Source organism: Anguilla rostrata, chromosome 12 (genome assembly GCF_018555375.3).
Source record: "Anguilla rostrata isolate EN2019 chromosome 12, ASM1855537v3, whole genome shotgun sequence".
NCBI classification, from domain to species: domain Eukaryota; kingdom Metazoa; phylum Chordata; class Actinopteri; order Anguilliformes; family Anguillidae; genus Anguilla; species Anguilla rostrata.
The window spans coordinates 2,566,083-2,586,310 of record NC_057944.1 but is presented as its reverse complement, the minus strand read 5'-3'; the positions used below and the strand labels follow the sequence as shown (position 1 = coordinate 2,586,310).

At 47.2% G+C, this 20,228-nt stretch overlaps 1 protein-coding gene across 2 annotated transcripts; it reads right to left on the bottom strand.

Moving 5' to 3' along the window:
* Positions 1-643: 643 nt before the first annotated feature.
* On the bottom strand, positions 644-17,326 carry shkbp1 (SH3KBP1 binding protein 1). 2 transcript variants are annotated; one of them, XM_064302370.1, is made up of 18 exons: positions 17,102-17,326; positions 15,404-15,457; positions 14,376-14,421; positions 14,139-14,212; positions 13,732-13,790; positions 12,489-12,569; positions 11,840-12,007; positions 11,321-11,411; positions 9,999-10,189; positions 9,542-9,657; positions 8,858-8,945; positions 7,045-7,161; positions 5,464-5,634; positions 4,411-4,566; positions 3,326-3,422; positions 2,849-3,030; positions 2,252-2,384; positions 648-1,624 (listed from the first exon to the last, which is right to left on the bottom strand). In XM_064302370.1, exons 1-18 carry the CDS (start codon positions 17,155-17,157, stop codon positions 994-996), a joined length of 2,511 nt encoding a protein of 836 aa, XP_064158440.1. In that variant the 5' UTR covers positions 17,158-17,326; the 3' UTR covers positions 648-993. The 2 variants fall into 2 exon arrangements, with proteins under 2 accessions (XP_064158441.1, XP_064158440.1); XM_064302371.1 differs by lacking the exons at positions 13,732-13,790; positions 15,404-15,457; positions 17,102-17,326 and having other exon boundaries at positions 644-1,624; positions 14,376-14,427.
* Positions 17,327-20,228: the final 2,902 nt, after the last annotated feature.

Here is a 20,228-nt window from a genome sequence, read left to right as displayed (position 1 = left end):
GAGAACAGAGAGGATGGGCACAGGGAGAACAGAGAGGATGGGCACAGGTTGGGCAGTAAGGATGGGCACAGGAAGGGCAGTGAGGATGGGCACAGGACGGGCAGTGAGGATGGGCACAGGACGGGCAGAGAGCATGGGCACAGGAAGGGCAGAGAGCATGGGCACAGGAAGGGCAGTGAGGATGGCCCCTGACGCAGAGTCAGCCCTTCAGCATCAGGAGCTGAAACAGGACACTCAGGACTCAGAGAGAGCGGCTGGAAGGTCAGCCCTGCCCGGGCTGCGGGTCACAGAAGACTCACTGTTAAGGAATGGTCTCCATCAGGAACTGCCAACACACCCCGCCCACACTCACAACACACCCCGCCCACACTCACAACACACCCCGCCCACACTCACAACACACCCCGCCCACACTCACAACACACCCCGCCCACATTCATAACACACCCCGCCCACACTCACAACACACCCCGCCCACATTCATAACACACCCCGCCCACACTCACAACACCCCGCCCACATTCAACACACCCCGCCCACATTCATAAACACCCCCGCCCACATCACAACACACCCCGCCCACATTCATAACACACCCCGCCAATTCAAACACACCCCCACATTCATAACACATCCCACCCATATTCATAACACACCCCGCCCACATTCACAACACATCCCACCCATATTCATAACACACCCCGCCCACATTCACAACACACTCCCGCCCACACTCACAACACACCCCGCCCACATTCATAATACACCCCGCCCACACTCACAACACACCCCGCCCACATTCATAACACACCCCGCCCACATTCATAATACACCCCGCCCACATTCATAATACACCCCGCCCATATTCATAATACACCCCGCCCACATTCATAATACACCCCGCCCATATTCATAACACATCCCGCCCACATTCATCCAGGAGAGCAACGTCTCCATCCCTCTGTCTAACGCCTCAGCAGCCAGAACAGCCAATCAGAAGCTGGTCTCGTTCATGCGGGGCTTGGGGCTGGTGGAGGCCGGGGAGGCGGGGCTCTCGGGGGCGGGGCTGGAGGCAGCATCCGCGGGCGCGGCCTCGGCCGACGGGGAGGAGGCTGGCTGGGCGGAGGCTGGCTGGGCGCGGGCGGCCGGGGCGGGGCTGGGGGCGAGGGCAGGGCTGGGCGAGGGGGGCGGGACCCTGCGCAGGGAGGGGGCGGTGGCCGCGGCGGGGAAGAAGGAGGCGGGGGAGAAGGAGGAGGAGGAGGAGGACGTCCGGAAGCCCAGGCGCGCCTCCAGCTCGCTGCACACGGCCAGGCTGCGCCGCCCCCCCTCGGGCTCCGAGCTCTTGGCCAGCTCCTGGCACCGCTCCACGAAGCTGCCCCTGCGCAGCGAGTCGGGGGGGCCGCCCCGGGACGGGCGGGGGCTGCCCGCGCTGCTCAGCGACACCTGGCTCAGGCCCAGGTGGTGGGGGTGGTGGGACAGCCCCCCCATCGCCCCGGAGACGGGCCCCTCCCGGGGCCGGCCGAACGGACCCGACGGGGCCGGGCGAGGCAGGCTGCCCATGAAGGGCCCTAAACTCCTCGCACCCTTGTCCCGCAAAGTCGGCTCGTTCGCCTGCGACTGCAAGCTGCAGGGGGGCAAGAGACAGGGGGCGACGGGACACCATTTAACACCATCAACCGACACTCATTAAAATAGCTAATTTAGAAAAATCAGTTTTAATCGCTAAGTACACTTCGCAAAACAAATACACCACTCCGTTAACTACCACGTTAGCTTTGAGCACAACCTGCAATAAAGTACACGTATCCACAATTACAAATAATGCAAATAAATGTGCACAATTTTGCAATGCAAATAAAAATGATGTTATTATTCGCCTAATAGCCTAATTAAAGAGAACTGGCTATATCTGATGGCATAGAGTATCATGTGAATATAATATAATGTGCTTATAGCGATTTGAAAACCTCAGTGAATAGTATCATTAATATAGGAGTTGGTCGCCCTTTTGTGGTTATAACACCCTTCACTGTTCTGGGAAGTGAGTTCGGACACTGATTGGGCAATTAGGCCTAGCTTGCAATTAGCCTTCCAACTGATCATAAAGGTGTCTAATGGGGTAGAGGTCGGGGCTCTGAGCAGGCTAGTCAATTTCTTCCCCACCAAACTCGGGAAACCCTTTCTTTATGGTTTTGAGGAGTGAGCTCTGGGCCTGAGGGTGCGTGGTTTTTGGGGTTCGGGGGAGGGGTACCTGCACATGGAGTTGCCGGGGGTGCTGGAGTGGGTGAAGGAGGCGGCGGGACTCATGTCAGGGGTGCGGGTCAGCGCCAGGTCACACTGGTCCAGGAGCTCCAGCAGCTCTTCCTCCGTGGGCCCGCCCACAGCTGCAGGGGGACAAACACAGCACTTCAGCACCACCCAGTGGACAGGAGGTCTTACAGCAAGGACACCTCCATCATTAGATAAGGTCTCTCCAATTCAGACTGCCTTCAGGTTGTATAGCTTGTTAAAAAAATACCGCTTGGTCAGAGTAATATAATCATTTGCATGGAAACTTATTATTATTATTATTATTATTATTCTGGGCCTGATTTTTCACCACAAATCTTTTGGATTTTTCCCCATTATTCTTATGACTAAGTTCCTTTTCCAGTTTTTGAAAGTATACAGGTAATGCGATATTTTGCTGATTTTTAAAAAATCTTTATCACATTAAAAAATCATTAATGTTTACCATAGCTGATGCACTGCAAACGACAGACACCCACAACTTGAACAGTGCAGTAACATTAATCCAACCAATCCAGGCAGGCAGTCGATTCTGCCAAAATGCGGTTTTCCGTCCCACCTGCGTCCACTTTTCCGGCAATTTCCATGGCGGTGGTGAGGTCCCACATCTGGATGCTGCCGTTGCCGTGTCCCGTGAAGAGGTAGCGGCGCGGCCGGGAGCCGATTCGACTGGAGCCCTCGCACTCGTGCACCACGAACGCTGTGATGGAGGTGCCGTCCACAGAGCGCACTTCACACAGCCTGCCAAAGGGGGCGCCAGGAGGAAAAAACACTTAAACGCCAACTGCTGAGCGCAGCTATAAGGTATTAACTACATTTATGACCTCAGAGATTCAACGATTTACCTGCATTAAGGAGGATCAGCATTCGGACGGAGGAATTTTAAATCATTTCAGTATGGATGTATATGATGTGGTAGAATTTCAAGATAAAAATATTCACACAATAACTTAAATGTAAATGCTCTCATTTCAATTAAATCAGAGGAACAAACTCCATATATAAATACAATGCATGCTGAATAGAGCCCGCCTACCTTTTCCCATTGGAGGAGAGGCGTACGTAGACCTTGTCTGTGTCTGGGACCACTCTCTGGATGAACACCTGCTGGTCGTCCCTCTCACCGTACGGTCCTGGAGTGGAGAGAGGCCATTCAATAATTATTATCACTCTTCCCCATTTCTCCCCATTGGGCATGTCCAATCATATTCATCATCATCAGCAGCAGCAGTATTTGAGCTAAAGGCAGTAGGGTACAGGGCCCCGACTCAGATTCAGAATCTAACCCTAACCTGATACACAGGCTAAGAGTCTGACTCACTCAGAGGACCCGGTACACAGGCTCAGAGTCTGATTCACTCAGAGGACCCGGTACACAGGCTCAGAGTCTGATTCACTCAGAGGACCCAGTACACAGACTCAGAGACTGATTCACTCAGAGGACCCGGTACACAGGCTCAGAGTCTGATTCACTCAGAGGACCCGGTACACAGACTCAGAGTCTGATTCACTCAGAGGACCCGATACACAGGCTCAGAGTCTGATTCACTCAGAGGACCCGGTACACAGACTCAGAGACTGATTCACTCAGAGGACCCGGTACACAGGCTCAGAGTCTGATTCACTCAGAGGACCCGATACACAGGCTCAGAGTCTGATTCACTCAGAGGACCCGGTACACAGACTCAGAGACTGATTCACTCAGAGGACCCGGTACACAGGCTCAGAGTCTGATTCACTCAGAGGACCCGGTACACAGGCTCAGAGTCTGATTCACTCAGAGGGCCCAGTACACAGGCTCAGAGTCTGATTCACTCAGAGGACCCGATACACAGGCTCCAGAGTCTGATTCACTCAGAGGGCCCGGTACACAGGCTCCAGAGTCTGATTCACTCAGAGGACCCGGTACACAGACTCAGAGACTGATTCACTCAGAGGACCCGGTACACAGGCTCAGAGTCTGATTCACTCAGAGGACCCGGTACACAGGCTCAGAGTCTGATTCACTCAGAGGACCCGGTACACAGGCTCAGAGTCTGATTCACTCAGAGGGCCCGGTACACAGACTCAGAGTCTGATTCACTCAGAGGACTCACAGATTCACTCCAGGGTCTGACTCACCGATCTCCGTTCCCGCGCTGCATCCCCCGTGCCCATCTATGTCCTCCAGGGACAGGATCTTGAAGGAGTTGAGCGGGGTGGAGCCGGGCTGCGTGGAGATCATGCCCCGGAAGCGAGTCACAGTCCAGGTGCGCACATGGTTGTTGTCCGCACAGACTGGGGACAAAAACTAGCATTACTGCAAACAGACTGGGGACAAAAACTAGCATTACTGCACACAGACTGGGGACAAAAACTAGCATTACTGCACACAGACTGGGGACAAAAACTAGCATTACTGCACACAGACTGGGGACAAAAACTAGCATTACTGCACACAGACTGGGGACAAAAACTAGCATTACTGCACACAGACTGGGGACAAAAACTAGCATTACTGCAGACTGGGGACAAAAACTAGCATTACTGCAAACAGACTGGGGACAAAAACTAGCATTACTGCAAACAGACTGGGGACAAAAACTAGCATTACTGCAAACAGACTGGGGACAAAAACTAGCATTACTGCAAACAGACTGGGGACAAAAACTAGCATTACTACACACACACACACACACACACACACACACACACACACACACACACACACACACACACACACACACACACACACGCACACGCACACGCACACGCACACGCGCACACGCGCACACGCGCACACGCGCACACGCGCACACGCGCGCACACACACTGGGACATACACTAGCATTACTACACACACACGCACACACTGGGATCCACACTAGCATTACTACACACACACACGCACACGCACACACTGGGATCAATACTAGCATTACTACACACACACACGTACACACACACACATATACACACTGGGATCCACACTGGCATTACTACACACACACACACACACACTGGGATCCACACTGGCATTACTACACACACACACACACACACACTGGGATCCACACTGGCATTACTACACACACACACACACACACACACACACACACACTGGGATCCACACTAGCCTTCCCTGTATAGCAGAGCCTAAAGCAGCTCAGAGGGGGTCAGAGCTGAGCAGCCTACCCGAGGTGAGGTGTTTCTCCGACAGCATGATCTTGGTGACGGGGCTGCGGTGGACAGAGAAGGTCTGGAAGAGCTGCGGACCGGAGCCCACCGTTTCAGGGTGCTGGACTATGACCCGCACGGTGCCGGAGCTGGTCCCGTAGGCGATCTCGATCCAGTTCCCACTGTCACCTGAGCAGACGAGCCCCGATCAAACCCAACCAGGAACACACAGGAGCGCACACTCCCTTCTCTATCAAACCCAACCAGGAACACACAGGAGCGCACGCTACCTTCTCTATCAAACCCAACCAGGAACGCACAGGAGCACACGCTACCTTCTCTATCAAACCCAACCAGGAACACACAGGAGCGCACGCTACCTTCTCTATCAAACCCAACCAGGAACACACAGGAGCGCACGCTACCTTCTCTATCAAACCCAACCAGGAACACACAGGAGCGCACGCTACCTTCTCTATCAAACCCAACCAGGAACGCACAGGAGCGCACGCTACCTGCTCTATCAATCAAACCCAACCAGGAACACACAGGAGCGCACGCTACCTTCTCTATCAAACCCAACCAGGAACGCACAGGAGCGCACGCTACCTGCTCTATCAATCAAACCCAACCAAGAACACACAGGAGCACATGCTACCTTCTCTATCAAACCCAACCAGGAACGCACAGGAGCGCACGCTACGTTCTCTATCAAACCCAACCAGGAACACACAGGAGCGCACGCTACCTGCTCTATCAAACCCAACCAGGAACGCACAGGAGAGCATGCTACCTTCTCTATCAAACCCAACCAGGAACGCACAGGAGTGCACGCTACCTTCTCTATCAAACCCAACCAGGAACACACAGGAGCGCATGCTACCTTCTCTATCAAACCCAACCAGGAACGCACAGGAGCGCACGCTACCTTCTCTATCTATCAAACCCAACCAGGAACACACAGGAGCGCACGCTACCTTCTCTATCAAACCCAACCAGGAACACACAGGAGCACATGCTACCTTCTCTATCAAACCCAACCAGGAACACACAGGAGCACACGCTACGATCTCTATCAAATCCAACCAGGAACACACAGGAGCACACGCTACGATCTCTATCAAATCCAACCAGGAACACACAGGAGCGCACGCTACCTTCTCTATCAAACCCAACCAGGAACACACAGGAGTGCACAGGAGCACACGCTACGATCTCTATCAAATCCAACCAGGAACACACAGGAGCTCACGCTACCTTCTCTATCAAACCCAACCAGGAACACACAGGAGCGCACAGGAGCACACGCTACGATCTCTATCAAAGAGTCTCATCTGTTCTATCTGATGTAATTTCCCCCATCCATCTTACCAGCAAAGCATTTCACTGGGGTTTGTATGAAATTGCATGAAAAACTGTATGATTTGCAAGAGATATTTCTCATTATGTCAGTTTCTGTATGAACACAGTACACTAAGTGGTACAATAAGACTTATAGTTACAAGATAAACCGTTAAATCTTTTCAGGGGAAGAGTCCTGAGAATGTCCCTAAAGAGGGAGGGTAGGGCCTCTAAAAAGCGAGAGCAGGGCATCCATACTTGTTTTGGGCGTGAGGTAGACGCTGAGGGCAGTGATGGCATCCTCAGAGGGGTCTCGGTACAGCTCTGTCACCAGGAGGTCATTATCCTTCATCCTCAACGGGAACTTCTGTACGTCTGGGGGAAAAAACGGACCACTCCTTTACAACGGCTGGAGGGTTCCCAGAGTAAACCCAGAGCTGTGGAAACCAGTAATGCTATTCCCACGCTCTACTCTACTCATATAGGACCACCTTTTAGGTGTCTCAACCGTTGAATGAGAGCTGCAACAAAGTCTAAAATGCATCAATTCCACATTCAAGTGGGCTACTTGCTCAGCTAAAGAACCCAGAGAGGAAATGTGGGATGGTACAGACACTGGGACAAGGGGAGTGGCCATGGTGTGATCACAGGGTCAGAGCAGAATGACATCACAGTGACAACAGCAGGCACAACCTCACATACACCCTGGTTCAGGTCAGGACATGAAAGCCTTTTATGTGCTTAGCGGCCTGACCCAATTTTATGGTCCTTAATAAGTTCCTCAGCACTGAGGTGGAATATTGTTCATATGCTAAATGTATACTCACTGGCCACTTTATTATGTACACCTGTTCAACTGCAGGTTAACGCAAATATCTAATCAGCCAATCATGTGGCAGCAACTCAATGCATTTAGGCATGTAGACATGGTCAAGACAATCTTCTGAAGTTCAAACCAAGCATCAGAATGGGGAAGAAAGGTGATTTAAGTGATTTTGAACATGGCATGGGTGTTGGTGCCAGACGGGCTGGTTTGACTATTTCAGAAACTGCTGATCGACTGGGATTTTCACACACAACCATCTCTAGGGTTTACAGAGAATGGTCCGAAAGAGAGAAAATATCCAGTGAGCGGCAGTTCTCTGGGCGAAAGTGCCTTGCTGATGGCAGAGGTCTGAGGAGAAAGGCCAGATTGGTTCGAGCTGATAGAAAGGCAACAGTAGGGCTGGGCAATATATCCATATTATATCAATATCGTGATATGAGACTACATATCGTCTGGGAGTTTGTACATCGTGATATGGCGTAAGTGTTGTCTTCACCTGGTTTTAAAGGCAGCATTACAGTAAAGTGATGTAATTTTCTGAACTTACCTGACTGTCCTAGCTGTTCTATTATTTGCCTTTACCCACTTAGTTATTACATAGGCATTAATGATGATTATTTATCAAAAATCTCATTGTGTAATTTTGTGAAAGTACCAATAGTCATCCCCACAATATCATCACAATATCGATATCGAGGTATTTTGTCAAAAATATTGTGATATTTGATTTTGTCCATATCGCCCAGCCCTAGGCAACAGTAACTCAAATAACCACTCTTTACAACCGAGGTATACAGAAGAGCATCTCTGAATGCACAACATGTCGAACCTTGAAGTAGATGGGCTACAGAAGCAGAAGCCAACCCGGTACTAGCAATGTGTACTTAATAATGTGGCCGGTGACAGTATATATGTGTTTATAACTTGAAAGCCCTAAAAAGGTCTAGAACAAGCAATGCAGACGTATGATAAGAACATAAGGAAACGGTACCACCTGCAACATTATAGAAATCTAAAAGGCAACATAGATCCAAGATGTCGGTCAACTAGATTTACAAGTGAAGGTAGCTGGAGTGAAGGCGCAAACACTGCAGTAAAACCAATGCACTTAAAAGGCAACAGATCCAAGATGGCTGTGAACTGGATTGATGAATCTCAGAAGCTGGGGTCAATCAGTACACACTGCAGTAAAGCATCCGCCCCTGCAGGAGCCCAGCTGAGAAGCACCTTCACTCACGCACTCACCGATGTAGTATATGGAGCCGTTATTGCACCCGAGCAGCAGGAAGGACCCGGCCGTGTCGTAGCTGTTAATGGGAACCACATCCTGGTTCTGGCAGCAGGGAGGAAACGGGAAGTCCAAATAAGGACATTAATCCAGGCAGAACACAGCCTCCCAAGGTTCTCAACGGTCAACCAGTGATGGGAGAGCAAGGCTTCATGAACTCTGTAATGGGCGGGGCTATAAGGAGTTGTCCATCATTTGCTTAAACAAGAGATGCAAGTAATATTGAAGTCATATTGGTATCGGCCAATATTAGCTTAAATAGTAATCACTATTGGCCCATAAGATGAATGACCAACAGCCAAATGTCGGTTATTGATATTGGCCACAGAATTTCCATATTGTGCACCTTTAGTTTGAACCAATCAGAAGATTTTTCTTTTCACAGCAAAGCGCAAGAATTTGTTCAATTGCTTAGTCTGTAATAGCGTATGAAAGTTCTGGCCATTTTTTTTTTTTTTGCTTCACGATGCCCCGTTCTACCATCACTGACTACATCGTAGCTAAAGAAAACCACAAAAAACAGCACATCAATACATTTTCCCACGTGTCTGAAACAGTCAAATTCTCCACCCCCTTGCAATCTGTCACCGATTTATCGGTCTTCCTAGCCACGAGGGGAGCTGCAGTAAAGACAGCCTCACCTGCCAGTGTTTGGTCACAGCGTTCCACACGCCCACTTTTCCTGTGTGGCTGGTGGCGATCAGCTGGTTGCCGACGAAGAAGAGAGCTTCTACAGGGACGTTCAGACTGAAGACGCCTGGGAACCACAACGGTGTCACTCAAAGAGGCACACAGCAGAATAAACTAGCTTCCACCTCCTCGCCGATATAGGGGTTCCCAAGCCTGGTCCTGGGGTCCCCCATCGATGCCTTTTTACTTCCAACCACAATCGGAATTCTTGAAATTTACCAATTTTACCCTCTTAACCGTCCTCAGCAAATATATATAATTTAAAAAGTTTCACATTACAAATAATGAATATTCCATATTTACTCAAAGATTGGTCGATAAGCATTCAATTTAGCTCACGACGCTAGCTGTCGATGCATGCAGCGGACGTTACGCTTGATATGCGGGACCTTCACCGGTCACACTCACCGATCTCGCTGCCGTTGCCGTCGGGGCAGATGGCCCACAGGATTATCTCCGTGCCCGAGGCCACCGCCACCATCTTGTCGTTGTCCCCCAGGGAGCCCCCCATCACCTTGGCGTTGAGCGCCACCCTGTCGATCACCCAGTCCAGCCGCGGGCTGGTGAAGACCTGCTGCCAGCCCGAGGACTCCTTCACCCTGGCAACCGGGACAGACAGAAGGACAGCGGTCCTCTCAGGTACGTCACAGCAGCAATGCAGCAGGACAGCCCGTCTGTCTGTCTGTCTGTCAGGAAGTGGGTCTGTCTGTCTGTCCGTCTATCTGTATGTCAGGAAGTGAGTCTGTCCATCTGTCTGTCTGTCAGGAAGTGTGTCTGTCTGTCAGTCTGTCTGTATGTCAGGAAGTGGGTCTGTCCGTCTGTCAGTCTGTCAGGAAGTGAGTCTGTCTGTCAGGAAGTGCTGTCCGTCTGTCAGTCTGTCTGTCTGTCAGGAAGTGGGTCTGTCCGTCTGTCAGTCTGTCTGTATGTCAGGAAGTGAGTCTGTCTGTCAGGAAGTCTGTCTGTCTGTCAGTCTGTCTGTATGTCAGGAAGTGGGTCTGCCTGTCTGTCAGGAAGTCTGTCTGTCTGTTTGTCTGTATGTCAGGAAGTATGTCTGCCTATCAGGAAGTGTGTCTGTCTGTCTGTCTGTATGTCTGTCTGTATGTCAGGAAGTGTGTCTGTCTGTCAGGAAGTCTGTCTGCCTGTCTGTCTGTCTGTCAGAAAGTATTTTCGATCATTATTACCCTGCTCTACTATTTAATGTCTCTATAGCAGAGTTGGCCAATGAAGGCTGTACCCGTTTCTAGCCTTAATTACTTAATTAGCCCAAACGATTACGCCGTCTGACATTTTAGCTACACTTCTTGATAAGCGCATGAACGACAGCCGAAGACCGAGTCTCCTGAGTCCTGATAAGAAACATTTTACTGTGATCTTATCTACAAGTTGGCATATACAGCCAATCGGTTCATTTAGCCAGGGCAATTTGTGGAAATGAAAAACTGCATACACACGCCAGTCAGGACTGAACTTGCCCACCCCTGCACTACAGCACTGCTTCGGGCAGAGCACCATGCCCAAAACCACAACCACACCGGGCAATATCCAATAGGCACTGCCGCAGCGACAGACTCAACAAGCAGCTCACCCTGTCTTTACCAACGCAGGGCAAAACCACAACCACACCGGGCAATCTCCGATAGGCACTGCCGCAGTGCCAGACTCAACGAGCAGCTAACCCTGTCTTTACCAACGCAGGGACGGCAGAGCAGAGCGGCGGCCCGGTTCCTCACCTGTAGCAGACCACAAACTGGGCGTAGGCCACGGCGATCCAGTTGTGGTGACCGCATATGATGCGGACCATACCTGGATCACCCGCTTGCCCTGGGAAGAGGAAAACAGGCATCGTATTATCAGCAAGCTATCACAGAAGCACAGCTGGATATGCCCCAGGGTAAGGGCTGTTGGACTCTAGATGCCCCAGGGTAAGGGCTGTTGGACTCTAGATGCCCCAGGGTAAGGGCTGTTGTACTCTAGATGCCCCAGGGTAAGGGCTGTTGGACTCTAGATGCCCCAGGGTAAGGGCTGTAGTACTCTAGATGCCCCAGGGTAAGGGCTGTAGTACTCTAGATGCCCCAGGGTAAGGGCTGTAGTACTCTAGATGCCCCAGGGTAAGGGCTGTAGTACTCTAGATGCCCCAGGGTAAGGGTTGTAGTACTCTAGATGCCCCAGGGTAAGGGCTGTTGTACTCTAGATGCCCCAGGGTAAGGGCTGTAGTACTCTAGATGCCCCAGGGTAAGGGCTGTCCTTACCAGAGGGCCTTTCCTCCACCAGCACTTTGCCCAGGATGCCAGCGTTGCCCAGGTTGGGTGGCATGGTGTTGCTCCGCCTCACCGGCGCCCTCTCCATGGGGCCCGAGCGCCCGGTCATGTACTGCGGCCCCGGGACGCTGTGCCGGTTCCTCTTCTTCTGCGGGTAGACTGTAGGGCCACAGGGGGGTGTTAGAGCGCACCCTTCGGCCCGGCGGACTCCACCTGCCAGCCCCAGCGCGGCTCCACCGGTGCGTTAGCACCACACGACATGACGGAGCACAACAGAGCAAACGCAGACACGCTTCGCTGCGCTCTCAGCCATTCGCACGGCCGACACACGCAGTCTCGCTCGGCGATTCACATCACACGCGGATGGGCTGGCATAGGTTACGGATCGCTTTCTCCACAGAGCACAGATCCCATACACATCAGCATCTCAATGAGCACTTTCTCCATTCAGCGTAGATGATCTACACATCGCCTGATTGCTAAATGATAGCTTTCTTCATTCAGCGTAGACGATGTACAGATAGTCTGGGTGCTAAATGATAGCTTTCTTCATTCAGCATAGGTGATATACAGATAGCCTGCAGTACAGACGGCATGTGGACGCGCTGCTGGATTACTGACGCTGTGTCTGGCGGCTCACCTGGCGGGGGGAGGTAGCCGTTGAAGAGGACGGACCCACAGGAGGAGCGGTCAAGTTCATCACAGAGCTGCAGCTTCCGAACTGCAGAAGTAAAGGACGGAGACACTTTTTACCCGCATGGTTTAGGGCTTACCAGCAGGGGGCGGACCCTCTCAAACGTTCACAGTGAAAGCCGAGGATCAATGAAACATCTACACTGATTAAAGTGTAGAACGACACATGGCTGGTAGAACAACCGTTGCCCCCAAACCAAGGCAGTGCAACAACACACTTTCAAATGCCTTCAACCAGAGCAGAACGCACAGACATCTCTAAGCTGCAAGGCTGATCATGCGCTGATTCGGCTGGGGTGAAGACAGGCATCCATTCTTCTGAGACGCACATGATTTCAGCTGCAGCTCCTCATCACACCACAGTCAACAAGTCAGGCTCACACAGACGTGAAGCGGAGGAGGAGTCTTTACACACAGCCTCCCTCCCCTGGGCGAACCCCTGAAGGGCTGCCGTCCACAGTCAGCACAAGCACAGTCCAGATTTTACATCAGGCTGTGAGGCTCATCCATGAACAATGCCTTAACTACAACAGTGTCTTAACCAGAACAGTGCCTTAACTACAACAGTGTCTTAACCAGAACAGTGCCTTAACTACAACAGTGCCTTAACTACCACAGAGCCTTAACCAGAACAGTGCCTTAACCAGAAGTGTCTTAACTACAACACTGCCTTAACCAGAACAGTGCCTTAACCAGAAGTGTCTTAACTACAACACTGCCTTAACCAGAACAGTGCCTTAACTACAACACTGCCTTAACCAGAACAGTGCCTTAACTACAACACTGCCTTAACCAGAACAGTGCCCCAACTACAACAGTGTCTTAACCAGAACAGTGCCTTAACTACCACAGAGCCTTAACTACCACACTGCCTTAACCAGAACAGTGCCTTAACTACAACAGTGCCTTAACTACCACAGTGCCTTAACCAGAACAGTGCCTTAACTACAACAGTGCCTTAACTACCACAGAGCCTTAACCAGAACAGTGCCTTAACCAGAAGTGTCTTAACTACAACACTGCCTTAACCAGAACAGAGCCTTAACAGGATGAGCCACCCAGCACCCTGTCCCTCACATACTTCAGCCCCAAGGCATGAAATGGCCCCTCCCCTCCGCCCCTCCCCTCCCCTCCCCTCCGTCCCTCCCCAGTCCTGTGTCTCGCGCGGCGGGTGAGGAGCCAGGCCGTACCTAATGGAGCGATGCCATAGAACTCAGCTTCGTGCATCAGCAGGTGCACATTGACAGACCTGTTCAGGGAGATAAGTTTAGTGGAGTCACAAACCGGCTGTGAGTGGGGCTAAAGCAGACTGACTGTAAACGGAGTGTCAAATGATTTAATGTGGGGTCCTGAGGCTCCTCACTATCGGCTCCTCTACAACGCAATGAAATAGCAGCCAATCATTACTGATCACAAGGACACGGTCCAAGACCCGACCACAAACTCATGACCAAAGTCATGGTTCAGAAATGTGGGGATGCAGGCAGTTAACCTCATTAAAGCAGTGCTACTGCTATGTTGGGCTCCACCCCTGCACAGAACACAGAACCCACACATTTATATGTTATTTTGTAACGCAACACTGGCGCAGACGTACCTGGGGTGCAGTTCTTTGGTGCGAAGGAAGTTGAGGATCGGGGTGAAAAGCGTCGGATCTCGATCTATGAAAATCTGGGGTAGACAAAAGGTGAAAAAAGAATTGGCAAATATTCTCAGAACAGGCCCAAGACCACAATAATGTCAAATGTACTTACAAAACTGAAAGCTGAAAAGTGAATAAATAAAAATTGCAGGATCATATTTGAATTTTTCAGATTTTGATTCAGCAACTTACGGCTCCCGTTTCATCCTTCAGTGTGGAAATCCGGCCACTTAGAAGGCTGGTGCGCAAAAAAAAAAGTCAAAAATCAACAGAGGTCATTTACAAGGACACAATAAAACACCCTCCAGCATGATCGTTTACACTGAGCCACACAGCAGGAGGCGATGTTACATCTGATGCTCTGTTTGAGAACCAAAAGCCCCTTGGTTACACCAGACATTTCCCGTAAGAAAGAAAAAAGGACAGATATCCAGCCTTTTTTGGATGATAAAACGTTGAGACATTGAACAAGTGAAAATATACACTGCAGGGGAAATTATTCTGTAGCCCATGTAATTAATGCAGATATCAGGGCACTAACCCCTTTTCTGTTCTCAGGGAAAGCTATGCAAATGATGTTTCCTATATTCGCCACTATAGACATTACCATTTATATACGTTCTAATCTTTTATCACCAAGTGAACAGAGGTGGTCAGATGTAAATATCGCTGTTTCCATTGGCCTGGAAAAGCCGAAGGCCCACCCCAACAGTCTTTGCCAATGCACTGACGTATGTCAATAACAGGGCTAATCGACTTTGAAAGAGGGGTTTCAGGAAGAACTAGTTCCTTCACTGTGGAAAAAAAACATGAAACTACAGCAAATAGACTACCCTTCGAGATAAATAGTTTTGTTCATTAAAAATACTAGAGAAAAAGTACATTTAACTGTTCCAAAAATGCTAGCAGCAAATGCGATGTTAACAATGACACAAATTAACATGACTTCAAAAATGTGACTAATTATGTCTGAAAATCCTATTTCATTGTCAATAGCCTAATATGCAAGCATGGTTAATCATGATTCTAAAGGCAGTTTCTGAGCAGCCCAAAAGAACACACTGGTGGACCGCAGAACCATAGAACGCCTTTGGTATAGGCTAAATAATGACCATAGAGCGTAGAAAAACATTGTGTCGCCTTCGCTCCACTCCACTCCTGGTGTAATTCTAGACCCAAGGCAAACAGTAAATGGAACAAACACAAACACAAACACCTACCTTGAGAAAAAGGAATCTGGAACCCATGTCAGAGTCTGCCTTGATGTACTGAACCTGAAAAATTAATATTAAAGCATACATATTAATATTTTACAGACCATTTCCCCGGCCATTTATAGGACAGACAGAACATGTCTCTCAAAATGTAATTAAATTCAATACAGCTAATATTGTAAAACTGGCCCACTGTGGACAATTCAAATGGGAATGGCTAGTGTTATGAATCACAACCCTGTGAAAATAACTGAATAATGATTCGGTAACCCATAATTAGTCTTGGGGCTCATGAAGATCTACCACATGGGCCCACATTCTGACTGTAAATAATTCAACCCGTCTTTTTAAATGAATCATTTACATGTTACCATTTCAGTTTCAAACGCAGAGCCTAAATCAGGAATCAGTCAAAGCCAATCCAGAGATGTTACAGAACCATGCATTTAAGCTAAGTATTGAAAAATACATAAATATTATATTCTCTGAAATTAATAACTGATTGAAGATAATAAGCTTACTGTCTGTATCTGATATTTAACCCTTGTGATTACTTATTAGCAGCTGTAAACTGTTTGCCTGGGCTGACTATACCAAGGACATTATTCAGAATTTAAAGTAATACAGAAATAAAATCTTTGCAAAAATCCTCTATACAATGTCTCTCGATCCAAGACAATATAAACAATATATATGGTTTACCTCTGCTATAACACATTTAATAATTAAAGTGTTATTCATTTTAATGAAAAAGATAATCATGTTTATTTGCAAAAAATTAAAATGAAGGAATGTTTTCATGCAGTAGGTTATTGATATTTCCAGTTTTTAGCTGACATTTAAAATTACGGTTCATCTTGATCTAATATTCAAATAAACCATACACATAGAAAGACAAGGCTAATACAGATAATAAACAACAAAGACAAAACAAGAACCAAGAAAAAACAATTTATATTAGTTCAGTCACTGATTATGAAATACATGTTTCAAGTGTGTTATTCCTCGTTCACTAAAAGTTAAAACGGGCTAGTTTGATCCAAACTGAAAACAAGGGTTAAAAAACAACTCCTAGAAAAAACTTAAAATAAAAGTACTTCGAGACAAATACACAATGTTATAATATGAAGGGTGAAAAATTTATGACGAGCAGCAGATGCCAAATTGGGCGGAAACAAGCTAAGGGACAGCATCTACCAGTTAACGTTCACTAACCTGACGTTACATGGCATGCTGGAATAACTAGCTGGCCAGGTCGTTTCCAGACTAACGTTAGCTAGCAAACAATCTACAACCCCACCCCGTTGTAGACAATTCGAGAACTTTCACGTAGTTAAAATGAGCGAACTTTATCACGTCTTGTTTTAAAAGTCGAGAACTAGACTAGACTAATAACCAATAACTAATCTAATCAGAATGTTAGCTAGCTAACGCTGCCAGGTCTTATCCTGAAAAGTAAGTAACTTATTTACACTGTGTTTATCCAAGTTAGCTAGCAAGCTATAACACACAGGCTTCATTTTGCCAACTGCCGCTCTAGACTGTGCTAGTCTCCAAAATGAAGTACTCTACAGCTGAAAAATGACTAATGCCAACTGAAATAATACCTGAAAGAAATAGCATGTTGCTAGAAGTCACGAACGCTAAATTAGCAGTTAGCTAGCTCCAGTAACAAATCGAGGTTTATACAGCTAGTCAAGTTACCTTTTCCCTCCCACATTTAGATGAATAATTTCTCCAGTCCTTGCCACGTTAGCCATGCCTTAAGCAATGTTCATTATCCTCACATATATTCCTAAATATTAAATCGATAAAAGCCCATGGTGGTCGGGACAGTGACAAAATATTAAACTTTATACACGCTGTGCATTATCTACATTTCACATCTCCGGCTTGCCACTTCCGGAAACATTCGTTTTTAAACGGCTTCCTTTTTGTTCTTGATTGGTCTTCAGGCAAAGGTTTCTGTCATTTCACTGGTTCTTTCATTTGTCAATTAATATAGCTAAGACTGGCATTTCCTGTTAGTAGGTGGTCCGTCATTCCGTCATTCCCATAGAGTGTATGTTATAGAATTCAGTAGTCATTCCTTGCATATTGCAAAAGGACTTCCTCTTTTAAAACAAATTTGCACAGAATCGTACGCGATTGTGTAACTAACTAACGTGTAATAAATACAGATCGATTATTTGATATTTTTAGATGATTGTTCAGATGAACTGAGATCATGTAGTCTTACACAGAACTAAGGTGCTCAATAGCCTCTGTTATCATCAAAGCCAGTGCAGTATATTTTAACTGAAGCCGTTCACTAATCGAGGCGTGCCGTTATTGTAAAGCAGTGGTTCCCAACTCTAAGCACAATATGAACGTGGGAATTTTATTATTTAAGGCATTCATAGCTATTTCATAATGTGGCGTAAGAGGGTGAATAATCCCTCTAAACATGAAACGCACGTAATTAAGAAAAAATAACAGTTTGTTAAAATTCTGGTGATGAAATTGTGATTAAAACGAAAACCAGTTTGGGAATCACTGCTGTAAAATATGTTTAAGGAAGAACATTTGGCTGAAAACACAAATAAACCACAATGAGTTAAAGCCAAGGGACCGTGCTTTACAAAACAAATGCAATTTTAAATAGCACTTCCTGAGACAATGCATGAGATAGACTAGTCGGTTGCTGAGTATTTCACATTGACAGACAATGCAAAGCAACAGCCCACGTCCGGAATCAGAGCCATCCGTTAGCATTGTTGGAAGTGTGATTTAAATCCTGATGCCATACCGCTGGGGAAGCAAACGTGTCTGTGAGGTTGAAGGAAACCAAGGCGTTCCCCTACACCACTGCTTGCAATTCAAGGGTTGCCAGGATTATGTTTTATATATTTAACGGCTTCAGTACAAATGTATCATACAATTATTGCTACGTCAGGTAATCAGTATCCTCTCATAGACCTGCATACTGCCATTGAAAAATATATTCTGTAATGTCTGCATAAAACTCCATATTTTGGATTACATATGTTCACATTTGACATGTACAACATATTTTCACAATGATGACTTATTCAATTTTCCAATATATCAAATTCCCTAGTATTAAACATAAACCCGTAGCCTAAAAAAAAATATTTAAAAAATAATTGATCTTACCTCTTAAAAAGAAGGACTCTCAAATGAGGGCCTTAAAATTAATAAATCAACTAAAAATATTTTTTATTCATTTTGTAGCATTTGTATAATGTCCTGGATCAATAGCACAATAAATAAATTAAATTCTTGGTGAATTTAGTAAATGATAAGAGGATTGGTTTTGGGGGCTGGGTTGCATTCCATCTCACCAGCTAGCCAATAAGATCAGAGTAGCCCTTCTCATGCGTACAGTGGCTCATGACAAATTGGTAAGCAGGAAAGAAAAATTCTCCTTCTCGAGACAGACATGAGAGCAGCTGTCTTCACTTGCGAGAGGTAACAATGGCCTTTTGCATAGCACAAAATGTAGTTAATCTTTTACTTCTCACCCTTATATCAAAAGAAATGTAACTTCTTAAAACAATTCTGTGGGGATGGCTGGTTTAAGCAGCCACACCTGCCCTGGGCCAAGCTAATTAGACCTGGCCAATTGGATAATTGCTTAAGAATTAGATAATTGGCCAGGCTAATTGGACCCGGGAACAGGTGGCTGCACCTGTGCGTAGTGAGGTAATCAGTGCGCACAGGTTAAATCTACCATCCCCACTCACACAAGGGAGAACCTCTGTCATGGCAGAGTTAACAGCTGCTCTTTGGCTGTACCATCTTGCCACCCTTGAAAATAAACGTGGACTGTTTGAACATCATCTCCCTGTGTCTGTGCTGGAGGGTCCCTTGGAAAGCCACTTCGGTGGCCTGTGGCAGGCTAGTTTGCCACAAATTCATTTTGTACTTGGCAGGTTTTGATGATTGCAATACTATTCAGTTGTGAAGGCTGTCTAATAGAATTCAATAAAAACATGCTTTTTGTGCTTACAAACCTACCTTTGTAAAATTGATTTTAAAAATTCTAAACCATTCTGATTCCATGGTGTCTAGCCTTTCAGAGGTTTTTGTGCTTTTCTGTTATCTGCTACACTGTATGACCAACAGTATCGGGATGGGTTCATCAAGTGTGACAACGTGTGTTCAAGCTGTCACGCTTAGTTGTGGAGTGTGAGATTTTATGAAAGACAGCTAGAGAGAGAGATCTGACAGTTTAGGAGTCCAATTCTATTTGATTTTAATGACATTTACCCATATATTTCTGTCTTTCCATAGAAGATATCACCTGGATGAACAAGTCTCATTTTTATCAACCTTTAAAGGTTTTTCTTTTTTGTTTTTTTTTTTGGGTGATTTTCACAAAATTTTCCTCCTGGGGGTCATGCCTCCCCAGACCCCCTATTTTCCATTGCCCCACTGCAAACCCCCCACAATTACTGGACACAAATATTTCTGTTCCCCTACCCACCCCCCCCCCCTGCATACTGTTTCCACACCCACTGCCAGCAATGACATACATCAGGGGTCCTCATCTTATCCAGAAAGGGCGTGTGGGTGCAGGCTTTGTTCAACTGGCAGTAACACCTGATTCTACTAATCAGTGTAGCAAAGATTCAAGTGGTTGATTAGTAGAATCGGTGTGTTACTGCTTGGTTGGAACAAAAGCCTGGCCCCAACGCCCTTCTGGATAAGATTGAACCCTGACATACATATATTATATACTTACTGTAGTAGGCCTGTAATAGTCTCTGTGTGTGTGTATATATATATATATATATATATATATATATATATATATATATAATAGTGT

Excerpts from the sequence above, each read along its gene's own strand:
- shkbp1 (XM_064302370.1), bottom strand. The coding sequence starts at position 17,157 with ATGGCTAACGTGGCAAGGACTGGAGAAATTATTCATCTAAATGTGGGA. Across the intron at positions 7,162-8,857 it reads CGGCTCCATATACTACATCG|ACGTACAGAAGTTCCCGTTG; the intron begins GTGAGTGCGTGA and ends TTTTTCCCCCAG. Across the intron at positions 3,423-4,410 it reads CAGCGCGGGAACGGAGATCG|GACCGTACGGTGAGAGGGAC; the intron begins GTGAGTCAGACC and ends TCTCCACTCCAG.